This window comes from Myotis lucifugus, unplaced genomic scaffold, assembly GCF_000147115.1.
Source record: "Myotis lucifugus unplaced genomic scaffold, Myoluc2.0 scaffold_256, whole genome shotgun sequence".
In the NCBI taxonomy this organism is placed as follows: domain Eukaryota; kingdom Metazoa; phylum Chordata; class Mammalia; order Chiroptera; family Vespertilionidae; genus Myotis; species Myotis lucifugus.
The window spans coordinates 289,663-310,782 of record NW_005871304.1 but is presented as its reverse complement, the minus strand read 5'-3'; the positions used below and the strand labels follow the sequence as shown (position 1 = coordinate 310,782).

The 21,120-nt window shown below is 38.6% G+C and overlaps 1 protein-coding gene across 1 annotated transcript in view; it reads left to right on the top strand.

Annotated features, from left to right (window-relative positions):
• PPTC7 (PTC7 protein phosphatase homolog) overlaps nt 1-17,519 on the top strand; it is a 46,597-nt gene extending 29,078 nt beyond the window's left edge. The window contains 4 exon segments of the mRNA XM_006099026.3: nt 4,812-5,010; nt 8,641-8,764; nt 11,980-12,109; nt 13,524-17,519. Coding sequence (XP_006099088.1) covers nt 4,812-5,010; nt 8,641-8,764; nt 11,980-12,109; nt 13,524-13,582 — 512 coding nt within the window. The 3' untranslated portion in view covers nt 13,583-17,519.
• The last annotated feature ends 3,601 nt before the right edge of the window (nt 17,520-21,120 follow it).

Sequence of the window (21,120 nt, the reverse complement as noted above, 5' to 3'; positions counted from 1 at the left end):
CAGCCTTCTATGCAGAATTTCAGAAAGGGTGTTATTAATTTTCTGCTAATTGCCAGCATCTTTCTGGTTACTAGAAGGCCCCCCCCCCTCCCAGTCACCATCCGAATTTAAAATCAGCCTCTGTTCAGTGTTAATGGAGAGCTCTACATTGTAGAATTTTGCCTTCAATTTAAATCCTTAAGAACAGTTTCTTTTCATTATGCTGCCATCTTCTTTTTTCTCTGTGCTGTGATTAACCAGCTTATTTTATTTGTAACTGAAGAGAAATCTTGCCTTGAGGTTTCAATATACTGCTTTGTCTTAATTTGCTATTTTGGGCATGCAATTTGGAGCTTGCCTGGCATAGTGAAACATCCTAGATTCTCTTTCTAGTACCTCTCTGTCAACATGCCATATGACTTTATGCAAACCTCTTAACCCCTGACCCTTGCTTCATATGTTGAATGGAGAGACGTGGGGGGGGGGGGGGGGGGGGGGGGGGGGGGCAAGGACTTAAAGCTTCCTGCAGCACTCAGAAACATGTTGTTGAGGGAAAAGAGGACATTGCAGAATACCATCTAATAGTCTAACATCTAACAGAGAACCTATAGACAAATTCCAGAGGTCTGAATGTTTCCATGAATCCTCTGCCCCCAACCCCATGCATTTATTGTGACTTGGAATAACCATTTACAGAATAGCAGCTATCCTATTTTTGCATTTTGAAAGCTTTCTTCTTGCTAACTTTTTTCCTTATCCTTACTTCCCTTTTTGTTTACCCTCATGTAATTGGGAGATCTTAATAAATTTAAGGACATATCAAAGGTTTTTTTCACATTGAATATTATAGTTTTTTCTTCTAAAAGACACATAGAAATAATCCTTGTTACCGTGTTTGACACATATGTACTTTTTTCTTACCTAATCTACAAATATCTAAGCTATTTGTAACTAAATTTAAGCATACTTGTATTTTGGCAGACAGACTGCTGAGTTTTACTAAACCTCATATAATTGCAAATAATGATAATTTACAAGATTAGGTAATCTTTTTTTTTTAAATCAAGCAATTGCTACAAAGCCTATAACACTATCAATATGGAGGGCAAGTTGATAGCAGTAATCATTTATTTCTTGAGACTATCTAATTGCTTTTAGATCTGGGTTGGCATCACTGGCTAATTGTTAGCATATATTTCCTCAGAAATCCTTAAAGTATATTTAGGTCTTATGAAGCCAACATATCTTAAGAATTTGAGGGGTCATTCCTAATAAGCTTATTCCTTTCTCTGTTTGCTACATTAAAGGCTTAGTTGTTTATAAAATAAGGGGCCAAGTGATAAAAACATTTCCATTTTAGCATGAGGGATTTACTTGGGTGCCTGTCTGGATTGGCCAGTCATCTGAGCACTCATTGCTGTTATTCTCAGCATCTTTTCCTCCTTGCCTACTTGTTCCTCTCCAAACATCTAAGAGTGATAAGCTCTTCTCCCAGTATTAGGTTGTTAGGGCCTGAGCCTTGTGCACACATCAGTAATTTGAAGAGGCAAAGGAGGAGTGTACGCTCCATGCCCAGATGATTTTATAAGGCTAGGCTTGCCTTTGTTGGTTCTGCTTTGCATAATAAAGCTCCTTCACTTCTGAGGACCATTTTGATCTTAACTCAGCGGGTTACAGCTACAACCATAGCAAAATGATAGTCTGGGTTTAATAAATCAACATGAGTCCTTACTGAAGCAAAAATTTTAAGGCTGTGCTACTCATCAGTCATTTTTTTGTTCTCAGATTAATTCTATCAGCTTTCAGAAGATCTTTTTATCTTTTCTTTATTTTTCCCTTTGCTTCTCTCATTATAGAGTTTAGTGACCAAGAGACTGGAAGTGGGGGGTGGAGAACTGTGCAAGAACATGTGCCCCATGCTATTCATATTTTTGACAAGTGGCTATGGGGCAGAACATATTTTGTATGATGATTCTATTAATGATAAATGATTGGATTTTTCTGTGCATTGAGTTAAGAAGGAAGGGTAATTGGCTATCTTGGCTCTAATGTAAGCTATGGAGTAGGTTATCTGACAGCACTTCCAGTTTGTTACAGTGCCTTTGTTTTTCTTTGACATTAAATGGATAGAGACTAGATAGGTTAACATCGGAGTGTCAGGTTAGTACCCGTGCATATACTGTAGAAACAAAAAAAATGGAATTTCTGAACATTATAGTGAGGGTAATGCTTATATTTAAGTGTTTTTAAATTATTAAGTTATACATTTTCATTTAGAAAAAATTAATAGCAAAAATTAAATCAGTGATTATGCTTCCTGTTATTTTTCTGTGCATGTTTGTGCATAGTATAATGATAACAGGAATTGAATCTACTGTGTGCTCTCAACAGTGCCATGAACTAGGTTCATAGGTACTTTTTTGTTGTTGTTAAATATTTTTATTGATTTTTAGAGAGAGAGAAGTAGAGAGGGAGAAAGAGAAACATCAATATTGGGAGCGGAACAATGATAGGCTGCCTCCTGCACGCCCCCTACTGGGGATCTAACCCAAAACCCAGGCATGTACCCTGACCTGGAATCGAACTAGTAATTTTTTCGGCTCATGGGACGTCACCCAACCACATGAACCACCCTAGCTAGGGCTCAGAGGTACATTTATTCACCATTTTGTTAGGAAGAGACTGAGGCCTAGAGAGAATAAGTGGCTTGCCTGCCGGCAGTCACACAACTAAAAAATGATGGCACACTGGGGTTTAACACAGCGAATTCCACACCCTGTTTGTTTTTGTGTTTGTTTTTTATTTCATTTTGCTTAACAGTTTGGACTTTGCCTTACTATTGCTTTAAAAAAAAAATAAATTTTAGCCCTAGCTGGTTTGGCTCAGTGGATAGGGCATTGGCCTGCGGACTCAGGAGTCCCGGGTTCGATTCCGGTCAAGGGCATGTACCTTGGTTGCAGGCACATGCCCATTGGGGAGTGTGCAGGAGGTGGCTGATCGATGTTTCTCTCTCATCGATGTTTCTGACTTTTTGTCCCTCTCCCTTCCTTTCTGTAGAGAATCAATAAAATATATTTTAAAAAATAAATAAAAATAAATAAATTTCACTGTTTTTGATGTACAATTCTTTAAGTTTGGTATCACTTTTTTTTTTTTAAAGAAAACTTCAATACTAGCTTGTAATCTACTTGTTTGACTTAATTTATCATCCTTCCTTTTCAAATATATTTCTCTAACACAATTTTAGTGGCTATTAAAAAGCTAACACTTGGTGGGGGAGGTGGTAAGTGATCAACCAAAGGACTTGTGTGCATGCATATAAGCATAACCAATGGACACAGACAGTAGCGGGGAGATGGCATGTTCTGGGGTGCAGGAGCAGCCGGGGAGAGGTCAACGGGGGAAAAAGACATATGTAATATTTTCAGTAATAAAGAATTTAAATTTTAAAAAAGAAAGCTAACACTTATTGTGTATTATTATAAGTGTTTGACATGATTTAACTAATTTTATCCTCACAAACAACGCTATGAGGTAATTACTGTTATCCCTATTTTCATAGATGTGGGCACTGAGGCACCAAGAGGTTAATTTGCCACAGGTCAAACAGCTAGTAAGTAGCAGAGGTAGTATTCAGACACAGGCAGGCTGATTTACTTAAGAGAATACTCTTTAAGTATTATGTGACAGTGTATATAGCCTGCCATGGTACGGATGTACTATAATTTATTTAACCAGTCCCTTAATTTTAGATGTTGCAGTTGCTTCCAATTCTTCCTAATATTAAACGGTGTTTTGATACGTAAGTTTTATTTGCATCTCTAATTATTTTCTTAGAATAAATTCTTACCAGTGGATATGCACATTTTTAGGGCTATATTGCCCTTTAGAAAAGTTGTTTAGTTTTGCTCTCTCTCCACTATGGAATGAGAGTGACCATGTTTGATATACTCTTGATAACAGCATGGGTTACCTTCTTTTGATTCTTGTTAAACTAGTAGACAAAATAGTAGTGTGATGATCATTTTTCATATATTTCTTGGTGAACTGCTTATATTTCTATTTTGTCTTTTTTTCTTTAGATATTAAATTTTAGTACTTGAAGTAATCTTACTAGTTGTAATAACAACCTTTCATTCTGGGGAAGGTCATGCGAGCTATGTGCTGCAAAGGAACATGGAAGCTTTTGCTCTCTACTTAGAATGTGGTCTCTTCCATATGAACATTAGTAGTCTCTGTAAAGTGAACAGGTCAATTCCACAAGCCACCTGGGAAAATTAGTCTTGTTACTTCAGAGTGAATCAGTTCCAAATAAAAGTTCTTTGTGACCTCAACAGATGGAAATCTGGTTAAAAATTGTAGTTGCATGCCCTGACTTAAATGCTAGTGAATTTTGTGGAGGCTTCCTCCCAGTGACTAATGAGAAATGTCAGGGAAATGTAGCATTCTCATTCTGGCATTTAAGTATTAAAGCTTAATATCTCAACAACATGCTTTTGAGCATTTGGCATAGATAATAGCACTATTGAAATTAAATAATATGGCTAAATACCAGCCATTTTTATTGTTTTCTATCTCTGCAAATGGAAGAATTCAGATTATCAATGGCCCATGTACTATGTATCATAGAAATTCCTTTTCCTTTCCCACCATTTGGACCCTGATCAGGTTATTAATGACATTCGTTGGCAACATGGAGCATAACTAAGAAAGGTCCTTTTTAAGCAAAGGTTCAAATTATGGCATGTTGTTCTTTGAGGTAATATGATAAAAATATGTGTACAAAGGCAACCTTGGAAGAGAAGATAAATGGAGACTATTTTTGTTTCTAGGTAGCAGTACTGCCTGCATCGTGGTGCTGGACAGAACTAGCCACCGATTACACACAGCAAACCTGGGTGATTCAGGCTTTCTGGTTGTCAGGGGTGGCGAAGTTGTACACCGATCAGATGAGCAGCAGCATTACTTCAACACTCCATTCCAGCTCTCAATAGCACCACCAGAAGCCGAAGGAGTCGTCTTGAGTGACAGGTAATCTCCCCTTTCACTCATTAAAGTGTGAACAGGGCGTGGCTTACTCACAGGTTCCCTCCCATCCCCCTCAACCACAGTGGCGATAGGCAATTTCCATTCCCAAATGAGAAAAAAAAGACATCGAGAATATTCTCATCAGGAGAACCTTTTAGTTTGACTTCGAAAGATACTTTGCATATACTTGATATTGCAGCCAAGTTGAATTCTAATAAACACCCAATAATTTGACAAGACTGAAAATGCTATTTCAAGCTTATAAAATATCAGTTTTTCATACCAAGATCACATGGTATGTATAGTTGTGTTAAATTTTGCTGGAGAAATGAGTTATTGTTCATGCATGCCATTGTCTGTGCAAGATTTTGCATACGTTACCAGGGAAGAGTACAAACAGGCCCCTGCTTTATTTATCAGAATAACTTCCTGATTCTCAGGGCCTCCTACTACATGTATCAAATAGAGCTTGCAGTCCAGGCAGAACCTGTCGGGACCAAGTTAGCTTACAGGAAATGGAATCAAAAGTGGTCTTGGATATGTTCTGTGATGACGCTGTTGAGGTGTTCTCTTTTTCTTCTGACACCTTCCCTCAGTTCTTTTTTTTTAATCCTCACCCAAGGATATTTTTTCCATTGATTTTAGAGAGTAGAAGGGAAGGGGGAAGAGAGAAACATCAGTGTATGAGAAAGACACATCAATTGGTTGCCTCCCGCACCACATTCGCCCTAACCAGGGCAGGGATCGAACTTGCAAACCCTTAATGGGGAATAGAACCTGGGACCCTTCCATGTGTAGGTCATTGCTGTTCTAACCACTGAGTGACACTGGCAGGACCCTCAGTTCATTTTTAAATTGGGAAGAAAACTTTTTGAGAGAATCAGTACTTTTACAGTTTATCTTTTCTAAGATGAGAGTACAGACAAGGCTAAGACAATCTCAGATTTCACTGTCTATAACAACGTTGTAAGACCTAGGACAAACATTGTTGGTGATTCATAAATGTTGTTAACTGGGTGATAAACCTTTTGTAAAAATTGAAGCATTCTAGCAGTATCTGTTGTCTCTACTTAATAGTTCTTATAAAACCAGATCTTAAGCCCTAAGATAAAATTATTATTCTACCATCTTTTATTTCTTGTTAATCCTCACCTGACGATATTTTTCCATTGATTTTTAGAGAGAGTAGAAGGAAGGGGGAGAGCCAGAGAGAGAGAAATATCAATGTGAGAGAGACATCATTTGGTTGCCTCCCACATGTGCCCTTGACCAGAATCGAACCTGCAACCCTTCAGTCCAAGGGCTGACACTCTGTACACTGAGCCAAACTGGCTAGGGCATCACTACCATCTTTTAAACTGGAATGAGCATATTACATAATGAGGTATTCAGTATTGCCCATCTAAAATCTATTGTTGACTCCTAGAGAGAGGGAAGCATTTTTTACTTTCAGATTAAGACAGATTACCATAATTGGAAGAATATTTGATTATGGGCCCTTCTTCAGTGTAATACACATTAATATTAACCATATTGGAGTGAGCAGACCTTAGAACTCCCAAGGCCTTGGTAGATATTAAGTTCAGCTAACAGTTTTTGGAGAACAGTGTTTTAATTTCCTTTATTTGATTCTTCTTGTTTTGGCTTCTGAGTGCTAGCGCAGCCCTGCCGTATCTCACACACTATCTCTGGGACAGTCTGGTTAGGGCAGCACTTGGCCTGGCCTGCCAGTGAGGTGGAGGTTTCTTCCCCTGGAGCCCAGAGACAGCTTATTAGCATGTGATTTCAGCTCGTGTTTCAGTGCAGTCAAAAGTTTCCAGCAGCACAGTATGTTCAATCAAAATGGGCAGAACTGCAGCTGGCAGAACACCAAGCTCATGGGTGGGAGTGTTGGGAGAAGAGGACAAATTGTCCAATGGTAGTGAGTCTCTCACAGGCAGAATAGCAAAGGACACTCCTGGGGAAAGAAAAACCTCAGCGTAAAATCGAGCTTCAGTGCCAACCTGGTCATTAATCTAAACTTGTAGAATCTGATTAGCTTCCAAAGACTGAGCAAATGTGAAGTGTCTTGTATTTTCTCTCTATTCCACAGAAGAAATCAACTTGATTTCCACCAGTTTCAGTCCCGCCCCTCCCCCCATGTATTTTAGCTATTACTCCATCTTACCTATAAAATATTATTTTAACCTTGACCTAAGGGTTTTCTTTTAGTAGCTGTTTTTACAAAATATTTGTTGTATGAATGTATAAGTTAATTTGTTCCTTGAGAAAGCCCATCATAGAACTTACAGATGTGCTGCTGCTTTCCTCTGAGGAGACGATGAACCAGAAATTCTCTCAGTGCACTTTGTGGCATTTTCCAGCAGGCATGGGTGGGTTGTTAGTTTCTTGTGTTTTCTCTTCACAGCTTTTATAACATGTTGCTTATACAGGTTTGGGTGTGTTTTTTTTCTGTCAAGCTTAGGGTGCCTTAGTTCTGGCCCCACCCTTCTGGGTCAATGTATGCATTTTTTCCTGGCTCTTGTTCACTTACAAGTTAAAGCAGGTTATCAGGTATCTCTCACACCTTTTCCTCACCCTGGAGTCCTGGAAGCAGTGAATCTGGACTTTGGAAGTGGCTAATTGGCCTCTCAGGGGGCCATTAACTCTTTGAATATATGGTCTTTTCTGTTTTCTCCACACCTGGGTTTTTTCCCCCCCATTCTCTGCTTTCATTAGGTTTTGTCAGAGGAAAAAAATCTCCCATCTATATTTTTAAAAGTTTTATGCAAAAAGATGTAGTGCAAAGTCTATCTCCTACTCCTGCTGCCAGCCACACATTCTCTCCTCAGAGGCAGCCACTGTTATCTGTTTCACTCTCTGTACCTTCCTCTCTTCATTAACAACATATAACAAAGGTTATTTTTATGTGTTTTTTATTCCCCAATTTGGAGGGCCAGTTACTTTGTTTCTTCATTCATTTAGTCATTCAACAGATCTTTATTGAAGATCTATATACCAGGCACACTAATAAATACTTTGCATGTGGAGCACTTTGTAAGCCCTGGGAGATACACAGTCCTCACTCTGCCAGAATAAGTACCCCTTAGTAATACTAACATAGAATTTCCAATAATGCATTAGTAATTATTAGTACTATATTATTGCATGTGTTTCCCATGAATGAATTCTTAGGGGATTTGCATGCTCTCATAGTTATTCCACTATAACACAACCTCCTGAGAGCCAGGTTCAAGTCTGCAGGGAACTGATGAGTGGACAATGAATAAGAGTGGATGGAATGTGGCTCTAAAGAATTAGGAAATAAAGACTCATCTGCACTAGGATTTTAGAGACATGCTAGCATCTGACTCAGAAAAGAACCCTTCCTCCTCTGAAATCACATATGACTAATCACCACACTCTGTTTTACTTGGTAGTTTCAGTTAAGCTTTTGAAATATTTATATAAGAGTGTTTAATTAATTGTTTTCAAGGTTAGGAATTTCAGAATGACTGGCTTTTATTATTGACTCCTAATATAAATTAGTTTTTCTTAAAGCATTATTACACTGTAACATAGTGCCTGTTGGAAACTTTGAATGGTATCTCTAAAGAGCTTTCTTAACTTTCCCTTACCCTTTCTGTGCCACAGCCCGGATGCTGCTGATAGCACATCTTTTGATGTCCAGTTAGGAGATATTATCCTGACAGCGACAGATGGACTCTTTGACAACATGCCTGATTATATGATCCTGCAGGAGCTAAAAAAGTTAAAGGTAATTAACTGAAAGGTTGGCCCTTGGAAACAGTGGCCCTCTCTGGGCAGTTAAATTTTCTCCATTCAATTGCATTATCTCTTTTTATAGTTTTGAAAAGGACTATTTTGTGAATATAGGAAATTAATAGTACCAGTTTTTCAATCAGTTGTAAATGGAAATATTCACAAATGGAGAATTTAAAGGAAAAAGGCTTTTCACCAAGCTTTTAGTAGGGTGGTAAAGGTAGAAAAAGTCCAGATAGGAAATTTCTTGTTTGCATTTTTCATTGTATTTTAATGGTATTTAATAGTGTTACCTCCAGCGATCAGACTATCACTCCCCAGAGGGAAAGTAGGGGAGGGAGGGGGTTAGGGGAAGAGATCAAGCAAAGGACTTGTATGCATGCATATAAGCCAAACCAATGGACATGGACAACAGGGGGATGAGAACATGAGTTGGGGGCGGGGGGGTTAATGGGATGGGGGGCTAAGGACACATTTGTAATACCTTAACTAATAAAGAATTAAAAATAAATAAATAAAAAATAGTGTTACCTCCTGGTCCTTTTCTTGTTTTAGTCTCATAACAAACCTAGCAGGTGTTGAGGCTGGGAAAGATAGGAAGTCATCATACCAGAGCCAGCCAAGGCAGCAGTCAAGGGCATCAGGCAGTTAGGGGCCTTGATGAGATCTGAGCTGTCACCAGTAATAAAGCCGTTCAGCTTTGACCCATACAGAGAATGGAAGAAAGTGAAAATCAGTGTTTCCATATTCTTCTGGCTTTGTAAACATTGTCACTCTGGGAAAAGTTAGCCTTTTCTCATGCTTTTATCGCTAACCACTGTAACTCTGAGTAAGTTTTTAAACCTTTTTTTTTTTTAATATATTTTATTAATTTTTCACAGAGAGGAAGGGAGAGGGATAGAGAGCTAGAAACATTGATGAGAGAGAAACATCGATTCAGCTGCCTCCCGCACACTCCCCACTGGGGACGTGCCCGCAACCAAGGTACATGCCCTTGACTGGAATCGAACCCGGGACCCTTCAGTCCACATGCTGACGCTCTATCCATTGAGCCAAACCGGTTAGGGCAGTTTTTAAACCTTTTAAGCAATATTTTCCTCACCTGTAAATTGGGGGTACAAAAGGCCCTGTTTTATAGGGTTATGGTGAAAATTAACTGAGACCAGGAGTACAGAATCCTTAGTACCAGGCCTCATCTGTGGGGTTCAGTAAAGTCCAGGTGCTTACTGTAGTGGTACTATACTCTGTGGTGACAGGGTGGTGGGCAGAAATGACAGTCCCTATCCTCTGGAGCTTCTATTCTAGTGGAGGAAGGTAGATAATACAGAGAAAGAAAAAGATAATAGACAGGGTGGGGCAAAAGTAGGTTTATAGTTATGAGTACGTGAAACAGTTTATTCTTGTATTATTTAATTGTATTATTATTTTTTTTATTATTATTTTGTTGTTGTTAATCCTCACCCAAGGATATTTTTCCATTGATTTTTAGGGAGAGTAGAAGAGAGAGGGACAGAGAGAAACATCGATGTGAGAGAAACACATCGATTGGTTGCCTCCTGCACGAGTCCTGACCAGGGCCCAGGCTGGGAAGGAGCCTGCAACCAAAGTATGTCCCCTTGACTGGAATTGAACCCAGGACCCTTTAGTCCGAAGGCCGACACTCTATGCACTGAGCCAAACCAGCTAGGGCTTGTATTATTTTGCATACGAACAACTGTAAATCTACTTTTGCCCCACCCTGTAATGTTTGTGGTAAATAAGAAGAAGCAGGGTGAAGGGATAGGGAATAGAGAGGGCTGCTGTTTTAGAAAGATTGGTCAGGGAAGGCCTCTCACTGAGGTAACATTGAAGCAGAGGCCTATTATTATTTATACTGAAACCATTCTGTATCTTAGGATGTTAGAGTTAAAATGGACCTTGTTTCCCATTCCATTTTACTGATGAAGTTGAAGTAGCAAGGGTAAGGGATTGGTCAAGATTATACAGCTAGATAAGAATCTTCATCATGCCAAACCGGTTTGGCTCAGTGGATAGAGCATCGGCCTGCGGACTGAGAGGTCCCAGGTTCGATTCCAGTCAAGGGCATGTACCTTGGTTGCAGGCACATCCCCAGTAGGAGGTGTGCAGGAGGCAGCTGGTCGATGTTTCTCTCTCATCGATGTTTCTAACTCTCTATCCCTCTCCCTTCCTCTCTGTAAAAAATCAATAAAAAATATTTAAAAAAAAAAAAAAAAGAATCTTCATCATGATATAAAATTCTAAAGGTATTTTCAGTAGGGAAACTGGCAGCTCTTGGAGAGCAAACTGGTGTTGGCCAGGAGCGCATTTATAAGCAAGGGGAAAAAATATTATTTTTTTTAACCCTCACCCGAGGATATTTTTCCATTGATTTTTAGAGAGAGTGGAAGAGAGAGGGAAAGACAGAGAGAGACATCGATCTGAGAGAAACACATCGATTGGTTGCCTCCTGCACATGCTCTGACCAGGGCCTGGGCATGGGAGGAATCTGCAACCGAGGTACGAGGTACGTGCCCTTTACTGGAATTGAACCCGGGGCCCTTCGGTTCGCAGGCCAACGCTCTTATCCACTGAGCCAAACCGGCTAGGGCAGCAAGGAAATTTTTGAGGTCATCCCTAAAGTGCTATAAAAATTTGCCCGTTCAATCTCATCCTATTTTAGCAAAAATATCTTAAGAATTTCAAATGGGGAAAAAGGCAGAAATAAAAACCCAAACCTCAGGGCCCAAGGCCACCTATCAAAAACTTTCTGATTCACATTGTATGCAGGCAGCACTGGTGGGCTCATTCATTTTAGTCAGGGTGCAATGTTGATTGTCTTCTCTAACTGGAATAAAATGTAAATGGTGGCCCTAACCGGTTTGGCTCAGTGGATAGAGTGTTGGCCTATGGACTGAAAGGTCCCAGGTTCGATTCCGGTCAAGGGCATGTACCTTGTTTGCGGGCACATCCCCAGTAGGGGGTGTGCGGGAGGCAGCTGATCGATGTTTCTCTCATCAATGTTTCTAACTCTCTATCCCTCTCCCTTCATCTCTGTAAAAATCAATAAAATATATTTTTTTTAAAAAGTAAATGGTGGAAACTGATGGGATAAATGTTACTGTCTTAAAAAGTGCTATTTGTAAGTATACTTGAATACAAAAATCATGTGAGACATTATGGTAAAAATAACTCCCTCATCCTTCATCTTAGAATTCAAATTATGAGAGTATACAACAGACGGCAAGAAGCATTGCTGAGCAAGCTCATGAGCTGGCCTATGACCCAAATTATATGTCACCTTTTGCACAGTTTGCATGTGACAACGGACTGAATGTGAGAGGTAAGCATTCTTTAGGAAGGTCATAGGGACAAGTAAGATGGGAACATTCTAAGCTGTGGGGTGAGGTAAACAAGAGCACTTGGGTGGGACTGTTGAGATGTCTTGTCTTAGCTGTGAGCGGTGGCTTTGAGCTAGGCCATTAGGCCTTAACACTGGAAGACAAGAGCAAGTGCATGTCATCATGTCTTCCTCACAGAGGACGCCCTTCAGAGCTGAACTTCATAGGCTACAGAGGCAGGCGGAATCTGAAGCCCTTTATTGCCACCACTGCACTGCTTGGACCTCAGCCCAAGAGGCCTCCAAACTCTGCCTGGAAGGACTGGACATTCCCAGCAGTTTAACATTCTGCCCTTCACGGGCCTGACATTTCACTTCTCCCTTCCTCTGGCTTTGTGGGACTCGTTGACAGTATTTGCCTGCCAAATTGCCACAGCAGGTTTTGAAGAGGGAAGTAATGTTAACCTGTCCTTGCTTGAAGAGCCCTTCTATCTACTAAGTGATATGTAACTTTGGGAGCAGGCCAGTAGCTCAGTCTTGGAGCTGGGATGATGTGTTGGTGGTAACATATCAACTAGTACAGTTGGTCAGTTTCTTGCTAGTATAATATTATGACATGTAAAGTATTTCTTAGCCTTCCAGGAAATATTAAAATAGGAAAAAGCACATGCCATAGCTGTTTGGCAGATTAGAATACAAGATTGTTCCTAATTTCAAAACAGTGGGTATGTTTGTCCAAATTAGGATTGTGGATAGAAACATGTAACTTTCTTGTCAGGCAGAATTTATCTTTTCTGTTTTTTTTTTTTTTGTGTGTGTGTGTGTGTGTGTTTTTCTTTTTTTTACCAAGCAACCTACATGGCTGCTGCTTCAGGCAGAATTTATCTTAACCAGATTTTCTTTATTGTGATTGCTATAAACAGGAGGTAGTGGCCATTTTATCAGAACTACTGTTTTTTAAAGAGCAGGGAAGGTTTTTTTAAGCGTCAGTTAAGTTACATGTAATTTCTTGGTTTTTTCATTCTTCTCTTTTATTAAAAAAAATATATTTTTATTTCAGAGAAGAAGGGAGAGGGAAAGAGAGAGATAGAAACATCAATGATGAGAGAGAATCATGAATCGGCTGTCTCCTGCATGCCCCGCCACTGGGGATCGAGCCCTCAATCCGGGCATGTGCCCTGACCAGGAATCGAACTGTGACCTCCTGGTTCATAGGTTGACGCTCAACCACTGAACCACACCGGCTGGGCTTTATTTCTCTTTATCAAATATTTTTTTTCTTTCCTCTACTAAAATATATTGACAAATCAAACCTTCATGAATTGCAAGCATTTGTCTCCTAGAACTTACTTAGGCTTACAGTTTTGATTGACTTTTCTTTTTAAGATACATGACTACATTTTCATTTTTGTTTTAGGTGGAAAGCCAGATGACATCACCGTCCTTCTTTCCATAGTGGCTGAGTATACAGACTGACACACCTAGGTGTCAATTCCTGCCTTTCCTTCCATCATCCCAAATTTTCCCCAGCCGTGTGTACTGATCCTGCTGGCAGGACCACGTTTCTTTGCCACTGATCTCAATGGCCAGTGATGTAAGCCTTTTTGCCTGTCTTTTTGAGACTCCATTGAGATCTTTGTTAAGAACCACTACTGTCATTCACTAGCTCATATCTGCCAGCAACTTTGAAGAGAATCAAGATTTGAAGATTGGCCTTCACTTCTCATTGTCCTTTCCATGATGGGATGGGAGGTTTTCAAAGCTAAAATGGCTATTACTTTTCAAAAATGCTTGAAGTATTGAAGAAAATGAGTAATGTTGGTAAAGTGAATTCAAAATTACAGTGTGTAAAAGTCTAACACAAATTCTATGTTATGGTACATCTCCTAGAAACATATATTCATCAACAGAAATGTAGAAATGTTACACGTGTACTATACAGTCTTTGTTATGATGATTGGGTGTGGCTTTGTGTTTTCATTATAAACTCCTATTTTTCAGGGGCTTATAATTCTGCTCTAAAACATTGCTCTGAATTATGAAATCTTGATCCAGGAGCTTTTTTTCTTACAAATTGGAAGAAAATTTCAATTTAATTCTATGGATGCAAACGTTTCATGTTTTTAAAAGATGCTTAATTGTGATCCTGTGATCAAAGTTTTGGCAGTTTATGGATTCATCCAAGTCACAGGCTGGTGGCCTGAACTACAGGAGGAGTAGGGAGACTCTTTACCAAAATTTTAATGGGAATGTTACTCAAGATTGTAGGACTCCTCAAAGCCAAGGAATTTAATGTTATGGCTGAAATCCTCCCAGCTGTCTGACATGATGCCCCTGTGTGGGAGCTCTAGGCCCATAGGCCTAATGGGTTGAGAATGGACAGCTGTTATTTTGGATTTTGGGGGTCATGCTACTCATAGTCTCACTCAGACCCTTTAGTAGCCTTGCTTTCTATAGAGCAGTGGTTCTCAACCTTCCTAACTCCGTGACCCTTTAATACAGTTCCTCATGTTGTGGTGACCCCCAACCATAAAATTATTTTCGTTGCTACTTCATAACTGTAATTTTGCTACTGTTATGAATCGTAATGTAAATATCTGATATGCTATATGTGTTTTCCGATGGTCGCGACCCACAGGTTGAGAACCGCTGCTATAGAGCATGCACCAAATTCAGGGGATCCATGTGGAAGGAGCACTGTGGGCAGTAGCAGCAGTACAAGAGTCCATGAGGAAAACTAGTGATGATCTGACATTTGCATTTGCCCTACACAGAAATTTAGGGGTTTCTGAATCAAGCTTAATGTTTACAGTTTCCAAATAGCCATCTTGCAGTGTATAGTTTCCTTATAAAACTATCCCACATTCAGTTTTCCCATTATCTGCAAGTTCAAACTTATTTTTAAGGTTTGTGTATAAGTCAACTGCTGTAAAGATATATATTTTTGGGTCAGTCTTTTTTCTTCATTAACTTGGTGGTAGAAAAATATAGTTAGCAATCCTTAAATTAAAGCCATGTTTTATATATAAGTCAGGTAACATTGGTGTATAGATGAGAATGCAATTAAACCTGATGAGAATCTACTTGAGGAGAATATAGAAAGTCTCTTTCTCTAAAGGAGATACATACTCCCTGGTTTATTGCATTAAAATTTATGTTTGAGGTTACCTCAACTTGTTTTAAAAGATTTTGTTTTTGTGAATTTGTACTGTATATTTGAGTAACTGTCAAGCTTTTGTTTTATTTAAAATTGTTTAACATGTACCATGTACATGTCATTACTATATTTCAATGCATCATGCTTGTAACAGGCATTTCATTTATAATAAGAATGAGTTATTCATTTGTAAGCCGTTCAGTAATTTATCTACTATTCCTAAATTGGCATAATGTTAGATATCTATTTTGAATCACCTTTAATTACATGTCAGAATGCCTTAACTACCCTAACTTGACAAAACAGTTCTTTGGTAGATGAGATGGGGGGTTGAGGGAGACTGTTTAAGTAATGAGAACCCATTGTGCTGTGATAAAACACAGAAGCCAGAGTGGCAAGTGGCAGGGTATTTATTTTGCACAAACTATTTGCAGTCTCTGTGTATTTTAAAAAGTAAAGAAAGTTGCATCCAAAAGGGTTTTGTTGCAAGAAGTACATTTATACTTGGGCTGATGACATTAGTTCTTTTATTGGATTTCTAATTATTTCTGGTCAGAGGTACATAGCCTATGATCTGGATATATTTTGCATTAATTTTCCAATGCCTAGACTTGATTCCTGGTAGAGCAGTGCTGATTAAGTCACTGGCTTTGCTCTCATTTAACCCATCAAACACAATCTTTGTAAAGTTAGATTGGTGGTGTTTTAATACAACTTATTTTATCAACTTATCTTTTTTGAGAAATTATTGTTAGAAATTTACAATATGTTTGTTCCAGTGATGTTGAATTTAATGGGACAAGAATTGAGTTTCACCGTGGAACTAACTTTTGGACCTGGCCTGTAAATTTAGTAATACAAAATATTTTCTCTTTTCCCTGTCCTTTTTGTGTTATGCACTTAATTTTTTGGCTGCCAGTGGTCAGTTGGAGTGCTGCTTATCTAGTAACTCTCCTTCCATTCTCAGTGGTTAGAGGCTGTTGGACCCATGCTGGAATTTTCCAGTCACAGGACCCAAGTCTCTGTGGGGTATGACTGAAATATGCCACTTGGTGGGTCTGATTCTGAACTTGATGTGTGTGTTAATTGTATTTTAAATCAAGCAGTATAAAAAAGACACACACACACATTTGCCTCATGTAATGGACTTTTATAACAAAAGAGAATTTGGATTTCTAATTTACAAAAGGCAAATTATCTCTCTCTGGATGCACCAAAGACCAGTAAAGTTTATAGCTTTTCCATCTATATTTATAAAGCAATACTGTATTATAAAAAATCAATATTTTTATCACATGCTTGAAATTTTTATTTTGTTCTGTTTTAAAATGTGCACTCTAAACATATCAGAACCTTATTTCTTCCTGTGAACTTAAGCTGCCTGCGCACAAAAAATATTTACCGAACGGATATGCAGTAGAGCCCTAGGCTCTTAAAAAGTGAAAGAAGAAATGAAGGGGAAAACAAGTTATTTGTCCTGAATTACTGTACTGGCTTGACATGGTCGATGGGTACTAAATCACAAAAGAATCCATTCCAGGTGTGTATGTCTGGGGGTTGGGCTGTATCTAGATTAGCAACTAGATTTCAAGCTTTGCATGATGGGAGTGTCTCTCCTATCAGCTACATTTGTTTTGGATAGAACAGTAGCCTTCAGTACCACCTTCAGTACCACCATCCTACCACATCAAGTAACAAGGCAGGAATTGTGGGAATTTACTGAGTCCGTTTTTGAGAGTTTTGGAGATTGTAAACAAGATTGACTAGAACTATAAGTGTTTGTACTTTGGAATAAATTCTTGGTTCCTTGTCACCTTATACCAGCTATCTTTGGTAGAAGCTACAGCATCAAATTTCCCTGGAAACAATCACATTTTTGCATTTAACAAATTTTACAATATCAAACAAAAAAACGAAATCTGCTTATAAAACTGAAAATATGAAACAAAACATTTGAATTTTATTCATTAAAAAATATTTGTAAAATTGAACTTCTCAACTAAAAATTGGCAGTGTCAATGTCAAAATTTTAACGGTTAGCAGGTAGTTTGTGGCAAAGATGGCTAAATAATGAAGCAAGTTTGAATTTATATATACTAATGAGCTGCTTTTTTCTGTTGAGACTATCATTATTTGTCTTACCCAAAAGGCAATGACCTGAATTGGATGTCTGAAATATAACTTATGCAGGAATAGTTCTGTAAATACATTTAAATAAACTGTAAAGATATTTAATAAATATAGTATTTATACTAATCTGTGTACTCCTCTTAATTGAAATAGTCACTAAATAAGACACCAACCCTGACACTAAGTTTGTTGGTCTCTATCAAGTCCTCATTTCCAACCCTCTTAGTCAGCCTAGCAGTGACTCCGTACTTTGTAGCTATTATTTTGTCTTTTACTAGTTCTCTGCGTTAGCTCTTTTTCACCAGCTGGTTTACTACATCAGTTTATCTTCCTCAAAAATTCATCAAAATGGACTGATAATTCAATGTAAAATACACATGGTTTCCTAGCTGAGAAGGCTTTTGCATCTTCTACATGGTATGAAGTGAAAGCACAGAAAAATCTGGTGTCGTTTAAATTTAGCATTCTGTATCTAAAATCCAAATTAAATACAGTTTAACAGTATAACTGTCTTTTACAGATTAGTGCAGCATCCAGGCAATACTGATGATGATGTCTCCAGGACCTAACCCCCCTTGCCCATTTCCAAGAGTGAGCCAAAAACTTTCATCCTCTGCAAGGAGATCTATAGTTGCCCGCGTATCATGTGAAATTCAGTGTTAGTCACCGGTGTAAGCATGAGATACATAAATCTTTAGCCTACATGTGCTTGAAATTATGTGGGTATTGCCAGTTTCCACAAAAAGCCCATTTTCATTCACTGAGGAACATTTTGGGATGAACCTGGGTTTTTATTAGGTTATTGTGGGTAGCTCTGACTCATTACTGAGCTACAAGAGCCAAATTCATTCTGGTTTTAGTTAGAAGTCTGTTCACAGTTCTAAAGTTGACTGATCCACTCAGCCACCTTTGTTTATGAATTCCTCACAAAATCTGAAGTACAATTGCTTACCAGTTAACATTTCTTTGGGATTTGGTGGTTTCACAAAGACTTAACAATAAGATGTTACAGAAGTCTAGTTTGTCAGGTTATAATTGACTTTTAAACAGGTGTGGGGGAGGGAGAGGCTTACATCATCAGATATTACATAAGAATGCTTTTGTGCCAGATATTTTAGTCTGTGCAGGTAACAAGATTATTCTTAAAGGGGCAAAGAACAGAGACGCTCATTTTCCACCTCATTCCACTCCAAATCCAGGCTTTTTTGACAGTGGAGTAAGTGCTCTATGTCAGATATACAGAAATAACTTTTTGGCATCACTTCCATTAAATTCTTTTTTGCCTTACACTACAGAAAATTGCATCTGAAAATCAGGATAATTTAAAGCTATCACAAATAAGATTTTACAATATATAAAAAGTCTCCAAAGTGAGGGAGGTAGCTATATACCAGGTGTATCAGTTAATAATGCGGATTTTGTAATCAAAGAAAACACGATAACTTCAAGAGAAACATCCAAAGTGCTTTATTCAAAGTAATGTCCATCGCTAGGTACACATTTCCCCCATCTTTCAGGTAATTTGTGGATACCGTCACAATAGAACTTTTCTTGTTTTGAGGCAAACCATTCAGAGACCCAATTTTCCACTTCTTCGTACGTTTTGAAGTGCTGCTCAGAAAGTGCGTGTGCCATTGATCGGAACAAGTGGTAATCTGAAGGAGCAAGGTCTGGTGAATACAGCGGGTGGGTTAATACTTCCCAGGCAAGATATTTTAACATGTCTTTAACTGGTTTTGAAGTGTGTGCTGGTGCATTATCGTGAAGCAAAATTACTTTGCCGTGTCTTCTGGCATATTCTGGTCGTTTGACGATCAAAGTGTGGTTCAAATTGATTATTTGTTGTCGGTAGCAATCAGTATTAACAGTTTCACCTGGTTTTAGAAGCTCATAATACACCACACCTTCCTGATCCCACCAAACTCAAAGCATTGTCTTCTTTCCGAAGCGATTTGGCCTTGCAGTCGATGTTGATAGTTGACCTGGATCAACCCATGATTTTGTGCGTTTGGGATTCTCAAAATAAATCCACTTTTCATCACCAGTCACAATTCGATGCAAAAAAGACTTGCTTTTGTACCATTGAAGCAACATTTTACTGATGACTTTTCGGTTTTCCATTTGTCTTTCGTTCAGTTGATGTGGCACCCATTTTCCTTCCTTTAAAATCTTTCCCATTGCTTGTAAATGATTGGAAATTGCTGAGCAATGTTTAATGTTTCTGCAAGTTGTTTCTGAGTTTGACACGCATCTTCATCCAATAATGCTTGTAATTGTTAGTCTTCAAACTTTTTCGGTTGACTTGGATGTTCTTTGTCTTTCACATTAAAATCATCACTTTTAAAGCATTTAAACCAGCGTTCACAAGTATCTTGAGGTGGAGCATGTTTACCATAAGCTTCCCGAAGTATACGATAACTTTCAGCAGCACTTTTCTTCACAGTAAAGTAATGAATTAAAACTTCCCTCAAATGCTCTTTTTTTGGCACGAATTTCGACATTTTTAAGCATAAAAATATCTGTGATGCTAACACCTTCAGAAAATTTGACGTATGAAGTTTTGAAGCTTGTCAATACAACAAAACAGGATACATATCAAATTGCATATATCAACATATGGGTAACTCCATCTATTGAAAAAAATCCACATTATTAACTGGTACACCTAGTATTTTTATTCTTGACTCCCTCCCCCAGGGATTTTGCTTAAAATCATAACAATATAAAAAGCAGTGACCAAAAACATCATGGCACTACACAAGAAAAGACTGCATAACTATGTCTGAAAGCACCACAATTCAAATGTTTGCAATCAAATACAAAAATACCTATTAGTCACGAAACTCTACAAGCAGTATTGGTGCACTCCAAATGACTGCTGAAGAACGTTTAAATACCTTTATAGCCTGGCCAGCATGGCTCAGTGGTTGAGCATTGACCTATGAACCAGGAGGTTACAGCTCTATTCCCCATAGGCACATGCCTGGACTGCAGGCTCTATCTGTGGGGTGTGCAGGAGGCAGCCGATCAATGATTCTCTCTCATCATTGATGTTTCTGTCTCTCTCCCTTCCTCTCTGAAATCAATACAAATATATTTTAAAAATAAATAGCCCTAACCGGTTTAGTTCAGTGGATAGAGCGTCAGCCTGCGGACTGAAGGGTCCCAGGTTCGATTCCGGTCAAGGGCATGTACCTTGGTTGCGGGCACATCCCCAGTGGGGAGTGTGCAGGAGGCAGCTGATTGATGTTTCTCTCTCATTGATGTTTCTAATTCTCTATCCCTCTCCCTTCCTCTCTATAAAAAATCAATAAAACATTTAAATAAATAAAAAAATAAATACCTTTATAAAACTGGCAAAGAAAATGCTAAAAGCTCTAATGTGAACATGCATTGAAGAATTCTAATGAGGGGTTCTGGCTATTAGGACTTGCACATCTTTGGGGGCGGGGGGGCGGGGCGCAAAAAAAAAAAAGAATTCTAATGAGCCTTTTTCCTGCACAGAAAACTTCCGCTTTCCAAGTCGTATAATGGACTTAAAGCAAATTACATATAGTTAACAAGCAGCTATTTCTACATATGGTTGTGGTGCGAGATGAAGATGTTTAGAAAAGCAGAAGTCCATCCTGCTTTTCAAGGGAGTCCAAGACAATATAGACTAAGTGTGAAATGTGTTTGAGGTGTGTCAGTAAATGGGGTGGGGGGTGGGGTAACTCAGCCGTCATTA